General features: G+C 30.7%; 3 protein-coding genes across 4 annotated transcripts; 1 reads left to right on the forward strand and 2 right to left on the reverse strand.

Annotated features, from left to right (window-relative positions):
• The first annotated feature begins 2,280 nt into the window (after positions 1 to 2,280).
• Positions 2,281 to 4,489, forward strand: LOC112702378 (sm-like protein LSM6A). Of its 2 annotated transcripts, none has more exons than XM_025753378.3 (4): positions 2,281 to 2,492; positions 2,592 to 2,734; positions 3,989 to 4,102; positions 4,205 to 4,489. In XM_025753378.3, the coding sequence occupies exons 2-4, from the start codon at positions 2,602 to 2,604 to the stop codon at positions 4,249 to 4,251; spliced, it is 294 nt and encodes a 97-aa protein (XP_025609163.1). In that variant the 5' UTR covers positions 2,281 to 2,492; positions 2,592 to 2,601; the 3' UTR covers positions 4,252 to 4,489. The 2 variants fall into 2 exon arrangements, with proteins under 2 accessions (XP_025609163.1, XP_025609165.1); XM_025753380.3 differs by having other exon boundaries at positions 2,308 to 2,492; positions 2,580 to 2,734.
• Positions 4,490 to 6,411: 1,922 nt separating this feature from the next.
• LOC112702379 (phosphoinositide phospholipase C 2) lies at positions 6,412 to 10,543 on the reverse strand. Its single transcript, XM_025753381.3, has 9 exons — positions 10,003 to 10,543; positions 9,275 to 9,471; positions 9,015 to 9,150; positions 8,674 to 8,940; positions 8,347 to 8,579; positions 7,995 to 8,112; positions 7,562 to 7,714; positions 7,379 to 7,465; positions 6,412 to 6,908 (listed from the first exon to the last, which is right to left on the reverse strand). Exons 1-9 carry the CDS (start codon positions 10,306 to 10,308, stop codon positions 6,615 to 6,617), a joined length of 1,791 nt encoding a protein of 596 aa, XP_025609166.1. The 5' UTR covers positions 10,309 to 10,543; the 3' UTR covers positions 6,412 to 6,614.
• Positions 10,544 to 14,515: 3,972 nt separating this feature from the next.
• LOC112701098 (phosphoinositide phospholipase C 6-like) lies at positions 14,516 to 21,275 on the reverse strand. The gene is made up of 9 exons (XM_029288196.2): positions 20,745 to 21,275; positions 19,582 to 19,778; positions 19,359 to 19,494; positions 19,009 to 19,254; positions 17,908 to 18,128; positions 17,703 to 17,820; positions 16,982 to 17,140; positions 16,077 to 16,163; positions 14,516 to 14,958 (listed from the first exon to the last, which is right to left on the reverse strand). The coding sequence occupies exons 1-9, from the start codon at positions 21,114 to 21,116 to the stop codon at positions 14,659 to 14,661; spliced, it is 1,836 nt and encodes a 611-aa protein (XP_029144029.2). The 5' UTR covers positions 21,117 to 21,275; the 3' UTR covers positions 14,516 to 14,658.
• Positions 21,276 to 21,599: the final 324 nt, after the last annotated feature.

Raw genomic sequence — 21,599 nt, forward strand, 5'->3', positions numbered from 1 at the left:
TTAGTTGTACTTTATGATAGGGTTGTATTTTCTACACTATGACAGTAAGGTATACAGAAATACTCATAAGAAAGCACACCATCATAATAACAATATACATAACTACAATCCAACTAAAGTACAATCCAACTAAAATATAAAAGTACATACATAACCTCAATCCAACTAAAGTAGAATACAATAAAAACAGCTCCAATCCAGATACGCAATCATCATCGGTGGTGGGGATCCTGGTAGTGGCGCCTGTGCCCGGTGCCACATGGCGGAGGCTGAGCCTGGCGCTGAGGTCGAGAAGATCGAGGATCTCCGACCGGGGCAGTCGGATCCTGCTAAAGCTGAGCATGATATGGCTGGAGCTCTCCAGACTGTAGAGCTGTGACATACTGATGTAAACGAGGCTGAGGCTAATAATGTGGATCTGTCAATGGGGTCACCTGAGGCTGGGACGAGGTCAGGTATATACCATCATCGTGGGAGGGGGTGTCGCATACTGGCTAAGTAACAAACCATATGAATTGACAATAATATTTAATGCAAATAGAAAAATAAACATTGGTTACCTCACAACCAGTGGATACTGGTAGATTCCTTTATCAGGTGGACACCACTGAAGAAATCTCTGATAAATCCAGCTCATCAACAGTGAAGTGTATTTGGCGATGTCCGTGACGCCCCGCTGTGCCGCCGAACAGAGTGACTGGACGTCCAGGCCAGCACAGCCGAGCCCCAGGATAACACCCTACACTCCCCGAAGTCCTAGAGAAGCGGTATCCAACGTATGTGGCTATGTGCACCAGGTTGTTGAACTTATCTGTCATCAGATACCCTCCGATCAGTAACATAATATAGCACCTGGTGTACTGTCGGAAGGTCTCCGAATCGTCGGTTGGGGGCATCTAGCGGACACGATCCCGCAACCACACCAGCTTCAGTGTGAAAGACTCCTTCCTCTGCGCAACCTGCTATGCCGCCATTGGAGGCCTGGCACCAAGTAGCTGCTCCACCATAGCCCACGTCTCCATGCCGTACCACCTACCAAAGTTACGGAGGCACCCCCAACGGGGTTGTCGTGTGCGCGTAGGCCTAGGTGGTACGCCACGTCCTGTAGGGTGATAGTGACCTCAGCCCACGGGAGATGAAACGTGTGCGTCTTTGGACGCCATCGCTCCACGAGTGCCGAAATCAGGGAATTATCAAAAGTGAAGTCCCTGAGTGACACCGTGTCGCCGAATCCAGCCTCAGCCAGATACGGGATGATGGCATTCGGTAGAGGAAGGGTATGGCTCACTCGTCGGGGCAGTATAAGGCGAGACCTCTGAACAATAAAATAAAAATTCAGCCTTATAAAGAGATGATCATAAATTTATGCACATTATTGAATTCTTACTTTTTTATTTTTTGTGTTTAGATCAGCTTAACATGTGATACAAAGCAAATATTTCTATCTAACTTACAATTACTTCTAATTAATAACATACTTCCATGTTTCTAGCCTACACATCTCTAAATTATATATGCCAGGATATCTTTCATAATTAGAACGTTATACATACTAACAACCTAGCACTAGGAAAAAAAGTTCCAAACCAATAATTAAGTCATAACAACCTTGCACAAGCAAATAGAGTTCTAAATCCTTTTAGAGACCTACCACTAAACTATTTAACTACGTTCTTGTCAATTTAGGACTACCCTAACAATGGCCACATACTTAGATTAAACAAACAGAACGCAACTAACTTCAAAGTCAGCCACCCCGGCGTAATGTGATGTGTCGTTCAGCCTGTTGATGTCTCCGTCGTTTCCTGCCTGGCACGCCATCACTGTATCAGTCTAAAATAGAGTAAGAAAGCGACAAAAAAGGAGAAAAGAGATTGACTCAGTCAAAATAGAACTAGACTGCTGTTGTAAACGACTTCTATTTATAAGCGCGAACAGACTATCTCGTTTACATTTAAATCGGTAAATATTTTTAAATTATTTATTTTAGTAATTATTATATTTATTTTATTTATTTAAATAAAAAATTCGGACAAAAAGTTAGTGACATATAGGAAATGAAATGATAATTGTGGGAGATAAATAAAAGGTAAAGCATTTTTTTCCATTAATATTTGTGAATTTTTTAAATATTTTTAATATTTAATTTTATTTTTAAAATTTTAATTTATATTAAAATTATTTCTAGATATTAACTCTATTTAAAATATTGATGATAAAACTAAAATAGTACGAAAATAATTTTAATATAAATTAAAAACGTTAAAAATAAAATTAAATGTTTAAGATATTTTTTTAAAAAATAACTAATTAAACAAAAAAACCTACTTTTTTTTTAAGAGAGAGAATTGTTGGTGTTAGGGTTTCTTACAAATTTTCAAATCAGTTGGCTCGTTCACAGCACTCTCACTCTCAGCCTTCTTTCTCCCTCCGCGGTAGCCGCTCCGACGACCACCGTCTCCCCACTCTGTATACCTGACGGCCCAGTATTTGTAAGTCCCCACTTCTTATCCCTTTATTCATTTTATTTTCGTGAGAGATACTCCCTTTCTTTTCGTTTCATTTGATTTGAATTGAAGAGCCGTGTGCAGAAGATAGAAGATGAGTGGAGTAGAGAAAGAAAAAGAGAAGGAGAAAGGATCATCAGGAACCACTAAAACCCCTGCCGATTTCCTCAAATCCATTCGCGGCCGCCCCGTTGTCGTTAAGCTCAATTCCGGCGTTGATTATCGTGGTTCGTAATCTCAATTTCATTTTCTCTATATTATAAACCTAACTGCAATTTCCTTAGAAATTCGCTTTCTATTAGTTAAAAATTCCACGTTGAATACACGGTTGAGTTCTTTTTGTTAACGTGACAATGCATCTAAAATGTATCTGTAAAATTTATTTACATTTATTAATTTGCCATGAAGGTCCTGGCTAGATTCCAGGAAACAGTGTAATTATCATGTTGAAATTAGTTGCCTCTTTCCACTTGTGGTTTGTTTGTGGTATCTCTTAGTGTGTATACTTGCATAGTTTCATCTTTAAGCTTGGATGTTTAGTTAGATAAAGCTTTGGTGGAGTTAGTTTATTATTGAACTGGATTTGTTAGTTAGGCGGTTATTTGGTCGGCATGTGTATAACTCGAGGTTATAGTTTCATTAATAAAGTGAACCAATTGATTCATTTCGCACTCGCTCTTTGTGAAATGAACTTCATAAGTATAATTTAAGAGCATAATCGTAAAGGGATATCAACTGATCATGGTACTCACTCTGTACAATTGTTATTAGTCACCGTGAAAATTTGGTACATCTTTGAATCAACACATCTAAATACGTTTAGAGCAATCCAAAGATGCACCGGATTTACAGTGACAAATAGAAAGGAATGTTGGGAGTCTTCACAACACATGGAAAATGAGTTTTCCCAAGACGGAGAATCGTATGTGGATCACTAGTAATTGAAACTCATGTTGATAGGACAAATGGAAGTTGTTTTTCATCTGGTGGAGATTCATGTGTTGGTTTCTAGGCCGACCTTATATTAGATTCCTGGGTAGCATATGAGCACTCAGCATAAACTAGGTAGTACCTGCTTCTCGATATAGATATTAGATATATCTAATACTAAGAGTCTCTTTTGATGTAGACTATATGTTGGTTTACATTATTTATGAAGAGTTGGTTCAAGTCATTGAATTTCTCCCCCACAAATTTTACATTTTTACTCTATGAAGATTAATACTTGAAGATCATACAACAACATCCCACTAGGTGGGGTCGGCTATATGGATCAAACCATATCATTGCACTCTATTATATATCATGTTTACAGTGAGATTGTTTACAGGTAGAATACTTGAAAGATCATAGTTTGCAATATTTATAAAACTCCCAATGTTAGATTAGAGCAGTTGAATGTTACTATCATGATTCATGAATTCATTCTATGCTTGTGTACGGAGACGAATTAAATTGACTCGTTGTGGTTACTTTTGCAGGTATCTTGGCTTGTCTAGATGGCTATATGAATATTGCAATGGAACAGACAGAGGAGTATGTCAATGGCCAACTGAAGAACAAATATGGCGACGCCTTCATTCGAGGGAATAATGGTATGCTTGAAGTATGATGTTATTGAATCATAATTATCCATAATATGATTGATATATGATTGTAAAAATAATTGAAATTGCTGTGAATTTTCCCTGATGCAGTTCTGTATATTAGTACTTCAAAGAGGACTCTAGCAGAAGGAGCTTAGCAAGAGCAGCAGGATTCCAAAAACGTTTTGATTTTGGAATACACTTTCTTTGTTCAGTTATAGTTTTTCAGCAGAACTATATAGAAGTATGGATTTTAACTTCTGTTCAAATCATGATTTAATATTAAAAATCATGTTTAAATGTATTTCAATGCAATATGTCCAAATATGTTGAAAGATGTTGAAGCTTAGTTTGCAATTTCTTTATCAATGTTTCTTCAAAATTGGAATTCGAAAATGGTATATGATCCTTTTTTGGGGGAGGGAATGGTAATATCTAATACGACCTTTGAAATTTATTTATTGCAAGTACATGTAAAATAATATGATAAAGAAGAGTTCTGTTCAGATATTTTTAATTTGCAAAATTATAATTATGAACAAGTCGTATTAAAATAAAATGAAAAGGTAAAGCACAAGAGTTGGTAGCTGTGTAAAGAATGGGTCACAAGTGAATGGACAAATTATCTTAATATAAATATGGAGTTAGCTTTAGCTATTCTGTGACTTAAATGTATATTTTAAAAAGATAATAATAAAAATAGTTTCAATACATTCAATTTGTGGAAAATATATAAAAAAAATATTTTTTAAACAACTTTTAATAAAATATTTTTTATGATATTTTTAAATGTCTTTAAATATATACGTTAAATAATTTATATATATTTAAGCGAAATAAGCCAAGAAGAGTTGGCGCATCTGACAAAAGGCTAGAAATATAGATTTCATGAAAACAAATTTTGGTGACTAGATTTCATAAATACAAATTGATCATGTTCAAAATATTTTTCCATTTTCAATTCGTTAAATACATTAAAAATTTTAAAAGCAAAATTATTGTCTTTTGACCTAGTGTTCTTAAAACGCTAAATTTTGATGTAAATAATGCACTTGCATCATTACAGATTTACTATATATTGTGCTTTTCATTATTTTTCTTTTGTCTAACATAAAATTAGACATACCAACACGTCATTTTTTTTTTTTTTGTGTCTAAACAAGGAAAGAAACAAAGCAAAAACTATCCTAAATTCGAGCGGATGATTCGTTGAAGATCAACACAAGGCTCAGACCAAATAACATGATTAGAGTTATTCTTGGCACTATATTTAGCCATCCAATCCGCAGCTCTATTTGCTTCTCGGGACACCCATTCAACGTGAACAAGCCAAGGACGAGATAAAAGCTCCTGAATCTTGTGAACCAAATCTGTTACTTCAGATGAATACCCACTTGTAAGCTCATGCATGATGGGCAGAATGTCAAGGCAATCCGTTTCACATATAATATCCCTCAAACCGCAATCCCAAGCTAAAACCAGCCCCCTCCAAGCAGCAAATAATTCACATCTGATTATAGACCAAGGGGGAATGCTTCCAGAGCAGCCCGAGATCCAATCTCCCTTAGAATCTCTAATAATACACCCAAATCCCGCTAAATTTGAATCCATATACAAGCTTGCATCACAATTAACTTTAAAACTATTACCTACCGGTGGTTCCCAACACAGGCAATTTCGGAGAGACCTAAAGGCATTGCTTCGATTCCTGTAAACCTGTAAGTCCTTGGCGGTAATTCTGGCCAAGGCAACAACCTTGTGGTCTGTCCAAGGGTTGTCAGTATTGAATATGTCATTGCACCTATGTCTCCATACCCACCAAAGTCCTGCACCAAAGGACGCCTCATTGTTAGCCAAGGCCTTCCGAAACCACTCTTCAAGAGCAGTACCAGTCGTCGAGTCCAGGATACTAGGATCCAACATATACCAAATTGCCTTTGATCGTTCACAGTCTCTAAGGCAATGCTCCATAGTCTCCTGCGCCTTGTTACATCTCTTACACATATCTGAAGAAGCTAAATGCCGCTTGAATCGAAAGGTCTCAGTTGGTAGAGCATCATGTAAGCCAAGCCACATAGTAAATTTGAACTTCTCTGGAATGTTTGTGTTCCACAACCAGTTCCAATTACTATTGGCATTCCAATTTAATGCTTTCTTACCAACACGTCATTTGATTTAGATGTATGAAGGTGTATCTAAAAACTTTAAATTTCTTTTTTTTTTAGAAAACATAATTGGATTTGGAAGATACTTGTGTTGTGTGGATCAGTGTGAGTAACGATGAACACAATTTAACTAACTTTCCTTGCTTCATAGAATTTAGGCCACGGGAATTATAGTATTTCCCATCAAATCACAATTTCTTATTACGTAGAAACTTGCACTGTTCAGGACATAACACACCAACATACCTCATTTCTCAAAAGCATTATTCACAACACCATTCAACTGCTACATACAAACTCTTACCTGAACATATTTTGATGGCTATACACAATGTAGGCAAGAAGGATCCACAAAATCAATAAAATTCAAAGCGCATAAGAAGCTTCACAGTGTTGTATTTGTCTCCCTTGCGGCTATACAGTGGAACGGCTCGAATGCCGCTTCTCAGCTCCCAAACAGGTAGGCATGATTGGCCACCAAAGTCATCCTTCTCAGACATATCGTACTCGTGAACCTCAATTCGAAGCAGTGCAAGTTCCGGAACAGTTAATGGAAACTCGAAAGTTTCGTTCCAAGAAGGCACCCAGTTATCCTCTATCGCCTTAGTTCTTCTCATGACGGTATCATCAGGGACTCCAGCAATCCCCACCTGAATCAAATGAGCAAAAATGAACAGCTTATCAATGAACTCAGTGAACAAATAGTTTAGTTTCTTCATAGATAACACTCACATGAAGATGCCTTAATGTGAAAATAATAGTAAAAAATGAGGATGATTTGACACATTTGACTAAACTGTCATCTAGTGGTTCTCATCTATCATCTTCACATGAAGACAACTACACATGAGTTTTCATCTTCTTTATATTATATCGACCGTGTTAAGAGAATTAGTGAATATGCAATTGTAAGAATATGAAAGTGCATTGACATGTACTGTTCAAGAGTTTAACTTAGACATTGTTAGTTTAAAACTCTTTTACATTAACACTTAATCAGTTGCTGCTACATAAATAAAAAAAGTTTCCTTTCTAGATATGGAAAGTTGTTGCTATTTAAGGACTCCCCAAGATTAGAGATTGAATATGAGGAGTGATCTAATAGATCATCTTAACTTACTCTTGTGTAAAAATCTGGAGGTGAGTATTGATCAAAGTGTGTATGCTCGAAATCATAATACCATCCTTCTCCCATATAAACAGTCACCTGAATTACAATAACAAAAGCATTACCTTCTTGTTAGCACTAAGCTTTGACTCTTGGAGGCGGCAACTGATACTTGATAGACAAAATGCGCCTTACCTTCAAAGTAGTCTTCACAGGTAACTTCGCTTTAGGATCGAATATCTCACCATTTGGACCATTCTTTAACAGAAAATCTGGTTTTTTAACATAACCACACCCTCCATTGGCTTTGAACATTCCATACATCAACCAAAGAGATCTACCGTATCCCTGTTATGAAACCATCCACAATGAAAACTGATTCATATTTCGAACATGATCCGATATTTCAAATCACTTTGCTAGATGTTACATCATATGTTTAGTGTAAATTTGTTTGAAGCTGGAAAGTTATATCTATATCACCATGCACCTCTAAGTAGAACAACGAACTAATGGACCCGTCCCAGAATTAAAATACATAGCAATGGTTAAGTTCCTTAAAGTATGGAAAATATAAATAGAGTGGACCAGCATGAGATGAAGAAGGAGAAGAGAAAGAAATAGAAACCTGCATGTTAAATGCAACCATTTGAGCCCCATGCATCCATCCAATTAATGGGTTATAATTTGATGAATCGATGCGAGTACCTTTTGGATACACCCTTAATATATTCCGCTGCGTAAACCTATAGTAAATCGACAATGACAAATCTTTTTTAAGAAAAAACCCTCTCTTTTTCATTTGTACGCACAACAGAGACATAAATTTTATTCAAACAACAATTGAACAAGCAACAAGGGGGAAAGAAAAGTTGAACAGAACTAAAGAAGTAGTTAAGCAGTATATATAAATTCAAATTTGACTACATTTACATAAAAATGAAGAATTATAGTTAAAAGTCAAAACATTTAACTGATACCTGACAATTTCTTTTCCATAAGTCATAGCAGCCTTTTCAAGTTGTTGCTCACTTAAACTTAGACGTGTCACTTTTTCAGGATCCACTTTGAGGCACTCAGTTATGCCACCTTTCGGCTTCCCAGCATGAATGGCAATTAAACGTCTATATTCTGAAGCTTCGTTGTGGTGTGATGACTTATCACCTTCGTCGAGATCTTCCTCGCCATCAAAATTTTCTTCATCCTCATTGTCCTAAATATGCCACGACCATAAATCCATTGACAAGTCTCCCTTATAAGATTAAATGCAGGGGCAATATATGTACATCATTTGTGTAGTGTCAAACCTTGTAATCAGCAATAGTTCCACCTTTCAAGCTTGGGACTTCCTTCCCCCAAGCTTCATCATCGCCTGAAACCTTTCGATGCTTTGGATTGTCCCCTGAAGCTTTTTCCTGCGGTGGATCATCGACTTTGTCCTTTGCCTCAAGGTACTCTTTAGGCGGTTTGGTTGATATAATGATCCTCCTTTTAAGTGATTCAGGAGAAGGGAATTCCTTCAAGGCTTCTGATCCAGGAGAAAATAGTATTTCCCCAAATGTTTGAGCTACCATCTAAAATTTGGAGAAAGTCGTCAACTATAAGAATGTAAGCACTTTGAATTCTGATAAAACTCTGACTAACTAACCTCGGCTACTTTAGCCTGAAGATCCGGAGTAAGGTGGTCTTCCAATGTTATTACAACTGGATACTCTGATGCAACAAAGGCATGTTCTTTGATAGAATTCAAACATCTGATAAGCTCAACCGGAGTAGTCAATGTCCTATATTAAGAATAGATATTGATGTGAACAAACTATATTCAAAATTTTCAGGAGAAAGCAAAATACATTGATATAGTATCCTGATAATTTATCTATGCTTGTTCTTAAAGAGAAAATTTTCAACCTTCCATGAAGAACATCGATATTATCCTTCGATGCATTAGGCCAAATGTCTAATTCAATGACCCTTACACCTCTCTCCAGTGCCTTTATGATGGGGATATCACTGCAGTCACTGCTAAGTTGATTCCCAGTTAGATAGGAATTATGTCCGGTATATATGAAATAATGGGACAAGGGTAAATTCATGTCATGGTGAACCTGCAGTAGAAGGAACAAAACAATTGCACAAAGAAGCATAGTCAGAACAAGAGAATTCCTATAAATACACATGAAACAATACAACATGGTGAACCATATCCAACAACAATGCCTTATTCTAACAAAGACAGATTCTCACCTTTTATTGCCAATCCTAACAGGTAAATAATTGACCAAAATCATAGAATTTGCACCAAATCCAAGTTACTATAAATTGAGCTAAAATACACCTTAACTAATCTCTCTCACTTTCCATAAAAGTCAAAACAACAGTTACACTAAGAAAATTACCAAATTTTCAAGTAACAGACCAAACTATAGGAAACATCAAAAGATCATATATGTACAAAGACTCAAGTGTATACAAAAACAAAGACTATAACAAAAATGTAAAATGTAAAATCCAATCTAACAAGAGCAATACTCCCCAATTGGAAAGCAAAGAATGGAAAATCCAAGGTCGTTGACTTCCACAATTGACCTAGAATAGTCCAAAAACAGAAACAGCCAAAAGAATGAAAGAAGAATTACTCCAAGAGAAGGAAGCAAGGGAAGGTTGGAGTCACTGAAGAGATATTTGAAGAAAGCATCGAGATTGAGACCCTTTCGGTGGAAATGCTTGAGGCTATCGATGATGGCTTGAGCTTCCTCTTCAGTGGCGTTTTGTTGGCACTGAACCTCAACCATGAACTTTTGAAGGTGCGAAGCTGTCATGAGCTCGTTGTCGTCTGAGTATTTTCCGAACATAGACTTGATCTCCGGCGGTGCCTCCGCCGCCGCAAGCTTGAAGCGCCGCCGGCAGCAGAAGCACACGCTGTACGTCTGTTTAGATGACATATTCGGAATTCTAAATTCTCCTCCTCTTCTTCTTCTTCTTGAGAGAGAGAGAGAGAGAAAGAAATGGTTGAGCTTGTTAAGATTGTTAATAAATGATGGAAGAAGAAGAAGAAGAAGAAGGGTGTTGGGTGAGTGAGTTATGTTGTGAGTGAGTGCCAACTAACTTTACTCTCTCTCTCTCTCTCCCTCTGCATTAACATTCATCACATGTCTTATTTTTTACACATGGGGATTCATTTGTTATTTTTTGTTAAAAAATATTATTTGTATATTAAAATTAATTACGATATATTTACGTATAAATATATAAATTATTTAATTTATTTTAAATATAAATTTTATATTTTAATATATATTTTATATTAATAATTAATTTTAATATATATTTAATATAAATATATTTTTTTGTTATTATTAAAAATGTTAATAATTTTTAGACAAATCTTATTTAATATAAAATTTTAAAATTTTTAACAAATTTTAAAATTCTCGTATAGTTTCATTTAAAGAAACAATATAATGTGGCCGACTGATTTATCTACCAAATAAAAAAATTAAAGAAAAATATTATTTATAATTTTAGTAAAATGATGAATTAATTAGTATATATTAGTTTAAATATAAAATAAATGTAAGAAAAAAATATTAGTTACTTATCATAGTTACTTAACATTTTGTGTTTAAAATATAAAAAATTCGATAAAAAGCGAAATTATGCTTTTTGTTTAAAGTATGTAAGTCACCAAAAAAAGTATATTAACATAATTTAAAATTTTGGATTAGCTATTTTTATTTAGATTAGGAACTTGCATTGGAACTTGGAACACTATTTATTTCTTTTTCCTTATATAATCTAAGATATGATATATTGATATATTAAAATGTTTTATACAATGATTTAATTAAATTCATTCCTTAGATCATTTATGTGATAGGTAGTAAAAATAATTGTTATTAATGTGAATATATATAATAGAATATGTGTGTAAAACACATTTTTATATTGATGATCATGGTGTATATATATAATTAAGATCAAATATCTCTAAAAAAAATTGATAAAATTAAAAAATGTTAATAACTCTTAAATCAAACTATGTAATAAAGTAATAGAACTCACAATAATAATAAAAATTATAAATTAATTATGGTTAAACTCTCTTTTTTATTTCTTAATTTTCTCAATTTAGAGAATTTTTTTTCATAGAATTTAGTCCTACTAATAATAATATATAGTAAAAATTATAAATTAATGTTTTCTTGCTCAAGCTTCCAAGTCTCCAAGATAATAGTTTAGAAATATTGGAAATGATGTATTAATAAGTAGATATTTTAATTTAATTGTGTGGTAACATGATCGTCGAATATTAATAACTATATATATATATATATACTTTGGGGTTTCATACTGAGAGTTATAGTTGAAAACTACAAGGTCTAGGTCAACTGATGGCCACCTTATGTTTTTTTACTGCGAAAACGTTCTTCATGATCATTGATTTTAACTTTTTCTAATAAATAGTTATTATCAAGATGGTGATGTGTCCTGTTCCATTTGAATGTGATATTAATTTTTAATGAGAGATTAGTTTTCCAGATGCCAACAAATGACTATTGATGTAAGCAATGATAAATCTCGAAACCATAATTACGCAATGGAAGCATTTGCTGTAAGGGAGTGTCAAAATGGATAACGTTTATGATGTGAAATCATTTTTATATGTGATTTTATATTCGCATATGCCATGCATGACGATATTTAATTTTGTTTATATTTAATTTAAAAAGGTAACCAAGTGGGTCATGTATTTAATTTATATATTAGTTGGTATAACATTCTAACCTTTCAATTGTAATGTTGGTATAACCACCATAGCTTTTTTTTCATTTTTCTTAAGACAAACCAAGAAGTCTTTTTTTTCCTTCTTTAATCCTACTTGTTGATTGACGGCTTAAATTCATAAAATTTTTTTATTATTATTTATCAAAAAAGACAAAAAATAGTTAAGATATCAAATAATAAATTAAATATGACAATTTTAATCACTATATATAAGAATAAATCATTTCATACTTATAATATGTGCTGCAAGACTTCTCAAATACTAGCTAGTTAGAAAAATAAAATATGATATGTAGCAATTAAATTGATAAATTTTTATAAATATATTTGATCAACATTCAATTGAATATGTTATATTAGGTATTAATATATTATGTATGATATTAGTTAATATTCTATTTTATTAATTATTGACAAAAAATTTTAATAGAATTACTAAAAGATAAATATGATTAATTCGTAATATTTGAAGAACTAATTTAATTAAAAAAAATTAAAAACAAATTTAAAAGATAAAAATATTCTATTTTTTAGGAATTAATAATAATAATAATAATAATAATAATAATAATAATAATAATAATAATTGTTGTTGTTGTTGTTAATATAAAATATAAATTAAAATATAAAATATACATTAAAAATAAATTAAATTATATATATATATATATATTTATATAAAAATATATAATAATTAATTTTAATGATTGATTTTAATACACAAATAATATTTTTGAACTTATCATATATCTAGTTTTTCTTTAAACTAAGAGTCGACTATTAATCAATAATTTAGTGTATATATAAAATAGAATTTAAACTTCTAACATTTATTTAAATAAACTGATTATTTAACCCACTCAAATTAATTAACTCAATTATAAGATTTATTAAGCGGAATATGAACAGCAAATTGAAAGGATAATCTAACAATTTTGGATATAGGGTTACGTTTTCTGCTCAACGAAGGGTTGTAGGAAATTAAATGAACAGTTTGAAACTTCTTCGATATTCTTGTCACAATAATTGTCAAAACATACATAAGCATATGTAAAGGTTTTATATACAAAGTATCTACATTACTACATATATATGGTCAATTAAGTACTGTATCAACTAATTAAATGATGTGCTTGAGTACAATAGATCTTGATCATGCACATAACTTTGTTTCATATTCATAACTGAATTATGATCTGATCTTTTGTATGATAGTTTTCGCAGGCGTACGTTTATGGTACGTATGTGAGAATAAGTAACATATATAGTTAATTTAATTATTGCTATAAAACTTTTATTGATAAGAAAATACGTAAGATTCTGTAACTATAATTTAACACTAGGATGGAAGTGTGCCAGTATTTATAAAAAAAAAAAAAGTTATGAATAATTTGATCAAATTTAAGCCTCCTTACCATTTTCTTTCATGTTAGCAACCTCTGCGGCTAAATAAAAGAAAACGTCGCTTTTTTTTTAAATATTTTTTTATTTTTTATTTTTTTCTTTCATGTATGATTGGTCTTGAAGAAGCAAATAATTGTGATTGTGATGGGTAATAAGTGTAGGGATGCATTTGTGGGATACGAATTTGTTTGCATCATTGATTCATTTCTATGATATTGATTCATTCATCGCAAAACTTTGAACACACACATATATAGGGGCCACCACGTTAATATTGCTATACCACTCACTGGTCTTTTTCATTTCCAACTTTGATTTCTTCCTAAACATTATACTTTTTTCTTTTTATTTTATTTTCCCACCCACTCACTGTTCTTCATTAATTGTAGTATTTTTTATGCACTAAACATTTAATTAATAACTTTTAATAAAGTTAAATAAGTTTTAAAAAATTTAAATATCTTTAAACTAATAATAATTCTTGTGTTATATATATATAAGTTGGCTTATATTATATTCTTGGATAGAGAAATACATTCTTGGATAGAGAAATACGTACATTCATGGACGAAAAATAATATTTTTTTCATAGATATATGGTTTTTATTTATATATATACTGTACTTTTATTTAGATATATGGCCAAAATCTAATGTTTTGTCACTTCAGTATTTTTGCTTTGAATCATTTAATCATCATGCACACTTGAGTTTTATGAACCACTATTATCTCCCCATAATAATTTCAATGAAATGTATGGCATAAAAAAATTATATATTATTGATTTTCTTAGCCTTAAGTCTTGCATCAGCACAGTACACCTTGAAATTTTGTATTATGTGTGTCTTTACAATATCTAAGGTGAGATCACATTATTAGGTTATATTTAAATATTTTCAACAATATTTATCATGATATATAGTCCTTGCTCCTAATCATACCGAAAATGAATTAAAGACATTATAATTAAGATTTTGTATTATTACTACTACTATAATATACAATTTTGATGTTTGTTTTTTTCCCCTAAATTTAATATACATATCTAAAGTTTAAAAGAGAGATAGATATAGATGGAGAGAGATGAGAGAAGTAAGAATGTTCTAAATATGTTGAAATTGAAAGCGCAATAAAAGCTTTACATGGCTATATTTATTGCCCTTTTCATCATATAAAGGGACTGAACGGAAGCCCGGTCTGATTTCATCGACAGGGAAACATGTTTGGCCTCCAAAATCATCCTTTTCATGCTTATCATACTCTCTTGCTTCTATCAGAACCAATGCAAGACTTGGAACTTTCAATGGGATTTCAAATTCTTCTTCCCAAACTGGAAACCAATGATCTGAAATCACCCTTGTTCTGTGCCTAGCTTTGTCATATTGTACACCATGTATAGACACCTGTTTTTATAAGTACTGAATTATATGGTAAAAATATTTTTTTTATGGAATCAAAAAGTTTTTCAGTACAATAAAAAATGGTGAGTTTTATAGTATTTTTTACTATGATGTCTAAATTATCTGACTTACTTTTAAAAGTAAATAATAAAATATTTAAAATAAAAAATAAAATATTTAAAATTTATTAAATATTATCTATTTGTCTTTTTTAGTAAGTTAAGCACAATCTCAAAGACACCGTAGCATTCACTGTAAAAAATAATCACAAAAAAATTTATATTATTTCTATACAACTTTAATTTGTACCGTAGAATGCACCTTCCTACATTTATTAAATACGTACTCTTTTAGTTAAAAGGAAACGTCTAAATTAACCTTAATGAATTTTAGGTGAGATACTTTGATTTTCAACCCATTTTTATTATTCTAAAAGTTTTTTAAAATTATTCTTATAGAAGATTTTTTTTTGTCGTTTTTAATAAAATTTTTATTATGTGTTAGACAGATAAATATTTAACAAATTTTGTTATAATATAATTATTAAATTCTAAAATATATTAAAAACTAAAATATGTTATCTGAAGTCTTTTAGAAACCAATTTAAATGTTTACTAGTATTCCTTTTAACATTTTTATTTGCAGCATTTGAATACTAATTTTGAGAGTCACAAATACGAAATAGTAGATGCAGAAGTTCATTTATCATAAAATTGAAAAGAATTCTTATTATACTTTCTGAAGGTAGAAACATAAGGGGAAAAATTGACGAAAAATATTAAATACAAAAAATGGCTAGAAAAATATCACTCTTTTTTTTCCTCTAAATAAATATGGGGTTCATCAGAATCCAAGATAAATTTTTCTGTCTTTATTTTTGTGATTTTTTGTTTTTGTTTGTTTATATCACGAACCACTTATGTTACCTTTGAAAAGGAGGGGGGTAATTATGAATATTGAATCTTAAAAACTAAACCAACCTTCTAGTGAAATTTCAGAAAGAAATAAACAAAGAAACAAAAAATGTAGCTTGATAACAAGAAATATTCAACTATATATATATGACTAATGGAATGTTCTTTAATTTCATTCTAATATATATGCAAAATTAAGAAACTCACCTTTATGTAAAAGTCTGGTGGAGAGAACGTATCAAAGTGTGTTTTGCTGAAATTAGAAATCCACCCTGTTCCCATATATATTTTCACCTATATAGTTTCACGCAGGAGATATTCAAAAGAATTTCACCAACCTTTAATTTGTATATAAACGGAAAATTAAAGTTACTTATACAACTGCTAGTAAAACTTTTGAAAAGCTAATATTCGTATAAACAATTTAAAAAATTTAAGATTTACAAAAGATGGTTATTTTAACAAAAATATCTTCTATCAAAATAATATTGTGAATCCTTAGATAGTTTTACATATTTGATTAAACCTTTTAACAATTCAGAATATCATCTTCATATATAAAGAGTAAATTACGAAAATAGTATCCAAAAGTTAATATTACTGATAAAAATGACCCTAAAAGATGAGAACACATATAAGTTCCTAAAAAATTAAAAAATGCGATAAAAAAAATTAGATATTAAATATATATTCTAAAAAAAATTTAAAATTAAATTTTGTAAGTATTATTATAAAAATAATTTTTTTTTTTTTAAAATTTTGTAATTTTATGTCAAGTGAATTTTTTTTAAAAATTATTGTAAATGACTTTTTTTTTGAAAAATAACAAAATAAAGATACAAAATTTATTCCAATTTTTTTATATATTTTTTAAATATTTATTCAAATATTATTAGAAAAAATAGATCAAATGAATAAGTAGTGATTCGCTAAATACAAATTTTTTGTTGCTACTTATAAAAACATAAAATTTATTGTTATTTTTGTCATATTTTTCATAAATTATTTAAAAGTTTATCTTTTGATCGCATCTTTAAAAATTATTTTTTTCAGCAATGTAAATTTTTTAGTACCATTTAGTAATTTGACCAAGAATATAATTATATTCTAACCTTCATAATTCTGGAGGTGGGATATGGTGTTTTGGGATTAAAAATATTAGATTGGCCGTCATCATTTTTGTTCATTAGGAGTGGAGGTTTTTTCACATAACCACTCCCTCCATTTGCTCTAAACAAACCTTGTGCGTGCCATAGAGATTTTCCATACCCCTAATAAAGAAAAAAAATGCATCAACAAAATAAATTAAAGAAAGTGATTATATATTAATGGTGCCACAGCCACTAACATCAGATATATACAACAAAGAAATATGTGTGCTATAACACAACTGCTCTTAGATATTATTATTATTATTATTATTATTATAGAAATGTTATCAAAATAAAGATAAAAATAAGAGATTTAGTATTAACATATAGAAATTATATCAAAATTCGATTATTATTATATTATTATTATTATAGATCGTACTATTAAATGTCATTAATGAAGTGATGTTCTTTTGTTTCCCTAAACATAAAAGATAATAACATGTCTTAACGAGTAGAATAATGTTAGTATATCAGCACTTAGTGAAAAAAAAAACAGTTAGTATTAGTTTAAATGTAAAAAATAAATAAAAAATTATTGGTTACTTAAAACATTTAAAATGAAAACAATACATGTTATCATTTTATTAATAACATCAAAATAATCTTCTTAACTTTTTTATAATATTTTATAAATATAATTCTGTTGAATCACCATAACATATATAATTAAGTCCTTTACCTGCATGTTCATTGCAACCATTTGTGCTCCATACAACCACCCTATATGTGGCCGGAAATTTGAGGAGTTGACACGTGTCCCCTTAGGATACACCCTCAGAATATTCCTCTGTGTAAAACTGGACAACTCAACCATCTCAGTGTAAATTGTTAAGGTTGTCAACAATATGAATGACTATATATAGATTTAAATGAATTAAATATACCTAATAAGATCATCTCCATAAGAAGATGAAGCCCTTTCAATTTCCTGTTCGCTCAAACTTAAACGCTTAACTTTGCCATCAACTGATAAGGAATCTTTTATATGACCCTTGGGTTTTCCAGCATGGATTGTAATCATTCTTTTGTAATGAATTACTCCACTATGTATCTCACTTGAAGGCGTCAATTCTTCTTCACATTCACGATCACTGCTTGCATTGTACTATATATTTTATATATTTCCACTTAGTAAATTACATAAAAACCATGTATATGTTATAATCAAATTTCACAAATGTACCATAAAAGAGTAAACGTGTTTATGTTATCATATAAAAAAACCAAGGTAACAGATAAATAAACATCACCCATACTATCCAGAATAATCATCCGAATACTAGGAATAATAAACATCTCATATTATAAAAAGCTAATTTTGAGGTTCACCAAAGTTTGAACTCTTGACCTTTCAGATCTAAAACTCTAATACCACGTTATGAAACCAGTCATCCCAAAAGCATAACCTGATAGGACAATGTAACACTAATGATCATATCTTTAATACTTTCTAAATCTCCATTGTTCACATTGTACGCTTAGGCCATTGACTCCCTATATGTCACATCCTTTCATTAATTAATTACACGAAACAAAAGAACGTAAGGTATCTATCATTTATTATATCATTATTATCCTACAAAATTTAAGGTTTAATTATTCTATTAATTTTTATAATTTTATTAAATTTTTAATTAAAATTTTATAATTTATTAATTAAATTTTTATTTTATATTAAATTTTATAATTAAATTTTATTATAATAAAAATATTTAAATTAATAAAATATTTTGTTAAATAATACGAATATATTTAATATTTGAATGAATATTTTATTTTATTTAATAAAATATTCGATTAATTTCAATATTTTTGTACCGATAGAATTTAATTACAAAATTTGATATGATATAGAGATACAATTAAAAAAATATAAAGATTTAATAAAAAATTTAGTAAAATTATAATTTTTTATTTAAAAATTAATTTATTCCAAGTATAAATTCTTTGTCACTTTAGTCTATTAGAAAACATGCAATGCTTACCCTATCACAAGCGTCCACATCAGAACCAATGCTTGGAGGGGGTGATAGAGCTTCATCAGCAGATTCTCTTTCAGATTCCTTACCATCCTTTATCAAACGCTTGGAAAAGGTATCTCTTAGTTCATCAACTGGAGGTGGTTTTGTTGATATTAGGATTCTCCCTTTTAATGATTCTGGTGATGGGAATTCATCCATTGCATCTTCTGGAGGGTAGTATAACAAATCTCCAAATATTTCATTTGTTACCTACAAACAACGTAACAAACCTTAATTAACTAATTAATTAATTACATTTACACTCAGTTAATTAAGGGTAGTAATGGAATAATCTTAATTATTATTATTATTACCTCTGCAGCTAGAGCTTGAAGATCTTTTGTAAGGTGGTCTTCTAAAGTTATAATGACTGGGTATTCAGAAGCAACAAAAGCATTATCTTTTATGGCCACTAAACATTTGTATAGTGACACAGGAGCAGTAAGTGTCCTACAATGTTCACATCAATGTTTAATATATCAAATTAATAAACTCTAAGTAGGAGATTAAATAGTTGAGTATATATAGCTACGCTACCTTCCATGAACTACATCAATATCAGTTTTATTTGAATTGGGCCATAAGTCAAGTTCAATAACTCGAACACCTTTATTCAAGGCTTGTATGATTGGCACCTCACTGCAATCGCTGCTTAGTTGATTCCCAGTGAGATATGAATTGTGCCCTGTGTTTATGAAATAATGTGATAATGGAGCATCCATGTCATGATGTACCTGGAAAATCACCCCAATATCCATCCTTCATACTATGAACTTAAGATGCCTAAATTGTAAAATTATTTCTGAATTTGGTTAAAATAATTTAACTGGAATAGTACTTCTTTGTGAACAACTATTCATCCAGAACCCATGCTTTGCAACTAAATCGCCAAAAGTAATAATTCTTATGATTCACATCATGTATCGATTTAGTTTTTGAAGATTCAATTGTATTATTATCGTTTTTGAAATTAATCTCTGTTATAGTAATTATTCTTTCTCTCTTTTAACAGTAACTCAACAAATAAAGTGATAAACTGAATAGATACGACATTATTTTGATATATGTTTGCATCTAAAATGATTTTTGCATATATTAAAATAATGTTGCACCCATTTTTTGGCATAAAAATCAAACATCACTTTTGTTAAGAGTGATATTGAAATTTCACTATGAATTACTAGTGAAAAGGGATTAAGAGATCACTATAGTATTTGAAAATCAATCTAAAAAATAATAATAGTGCAATTAAAATTTCAAAAACTAAATCAGTTCATAATGTGAATCTAAAAGATCACTCTACAAATTTATTCAATATTTTGTCAGAAATAAAATATCATAAAATTAAATTTAAATATTAAAAATTTACAACCAAATATACCATCTTTAATTAAAAAAAAAAGGGAAAAAGGAAGATTTTGTTGTGACAATTACTCTTGCATACAAACTTCTTTTCTTTCTCTTATGCTGTATATTATCATTAAAAAAACTTATAATTTTACTAACAGATACAATTTTGAGAAATGATACTTACATCACTTTTTATGCACCCCTTTTATACACGACACACCTTATCTTATTTAACTTTTCATCCATTACTTTATGTATACAAAAGTGATGCCTATAACATTCCTATGTAATTTTTGACCTAACAATTAGCATTTGAAAAGAATGATAAGAGACAGAAAGCACAATCATACCTCAGGAGAGAGAGGAGCATTGAATTCATCAAAATACAAGAACTGGAAGAATTCTTCGAGGGTGAAACAACAACCACCATTGTCATTACCGTCGCCGTCGCCGACCTTTTTCTTCTTCTTGTTGTTCTCATCATTATCACTTTCGTCCCTTCGCGATCTCAAGAAGGTCTCCATGATCCGCTCACACTCCTCGACGGTGTATTGCGGTTGGCACTGAACCTTGTCCACGAATTCGCGAAGCTGGCCGGCGGACATGGTGTCGCCGCCCTCCGCGAACGTGGCAAAAGCTTCCTTAACATCCTCCGGCGCCGTCTGCTCTTCTTGGACGAACTTCCGGTGGAAGTACTTGATCGTTTTGATATTTTGCGCCATTTTAATTAATTAAATTAATTAGTATTTTTTGGAGATTTGAAATAATAGGGTTTGATGTAACCCTAATTAAGTCGTTGCATTTGTTTGTGCAGAAAAGATTGAAGGAAGAGGGAGGAAGCTAAGAGAGAGAGAAAGAAGGCGATGGAATAATAATGAATGGATGCAATTTTTGAAATTCGAAAGGCTTATATGGAAAATTGGAATGAGTTTCAAGCGAGATTCGCGTTCGGCTTAGTTAAAAGTTAAAACTTAAAACTAAGTACTTGCATGTAAACAAAAATTTATAACATCATGATGTGTGTAAAAACAGAAACTTTAACTACAGGAACTTCGGCTGTTTTAAGTTAAACTTTTTAAATGTTTTTTAAAAGTTATTCTAACAACAAAAAATTACTAATAAAGTAATAATTATGTATATTTTTAAAAAAATTATAATTTTACTCTATTTCTTATAATACCACTCTTCATGAAATTTTTTTTTAA

This window comes from Arachis hypogaea, chromosome 7, assembly GCF_003086295.3.
Source record: "Arachis hypogaea cultivar Tifrunner chromosome 7, arahy.Tifrunner.gnm2.J5K5, whole genome shotgun sequence".
Lineage (NCBI taxonomy): Eukaryota > Viridiplantae > Streptophyta > Magnoliopsida > Fabales > Fabaceae > Arachis > Arachis hypogaea.

Bases quoted from the DNA above. Each gene is read 5' to 3' on its own strand.
- LOC112702378 (XM_025753378.3), top strand. From the start codon at position 2,602: ATGAGTGGAGTAGAGAAAGAAAAAGAGAAGGAGAAAGGATCATCAGGA. The intron at 2,735-3,988 runs GTTCGTAATCTC...TTACTTTTGCAG, and splicing joins TTCCGGCGTTGATTATCGTG to GTATCTTGGCTTGTCTAGAT. The intron at 4,103-4,204 runs GTATGCTTGAAG...TCCCTGATGCAG, and splicing joins CTTCATTCGAGGGAATAATG to TTCTGTATATTAGTACTTCA.
- LOC112702379 (XM_025753381.3), bottom strand. From the start codon at position 10,308: ATGTCATCTAAACAGACGTACAGCGTGTGCTTCTGCTGCCGGCGGCGC. The intron at 9,151-9,274 runs GTTGAAAATTTT...TTCTTAATATAG, and splicing joins ATCGATGTTCTTCATGGAAG to GACATTGACTACTCCGGTTG. The intron at 8,580-8,673 runs GTTTGACACTAC...TGGCATATTTAG, and splicing joins GAACTATTGCTGATTACAAG to GACAATGAGGATGAAGAAAA.
- LOC112701098 (XM_029288196.2), bottom strand. From the start codon at position 21,116: ATGGCGCAAAATATCAAAACGATCAAGTACTTCCACCGGAAGTTCGTC. The intron at 17,821-17,907 runs GTATATTTAATT...TGAGTTGTCCAG, and splicing joins TATGGAGATGATCTTATTAG to TTTTACACAGAGGAATATTC. The intron at 16,164-16,981 runs GTTAGAATATAA...GAAACTATATAG, and splicing joins CCACCTCCAGAATTATGAAG to GTGAAAATATATATGGGAAC.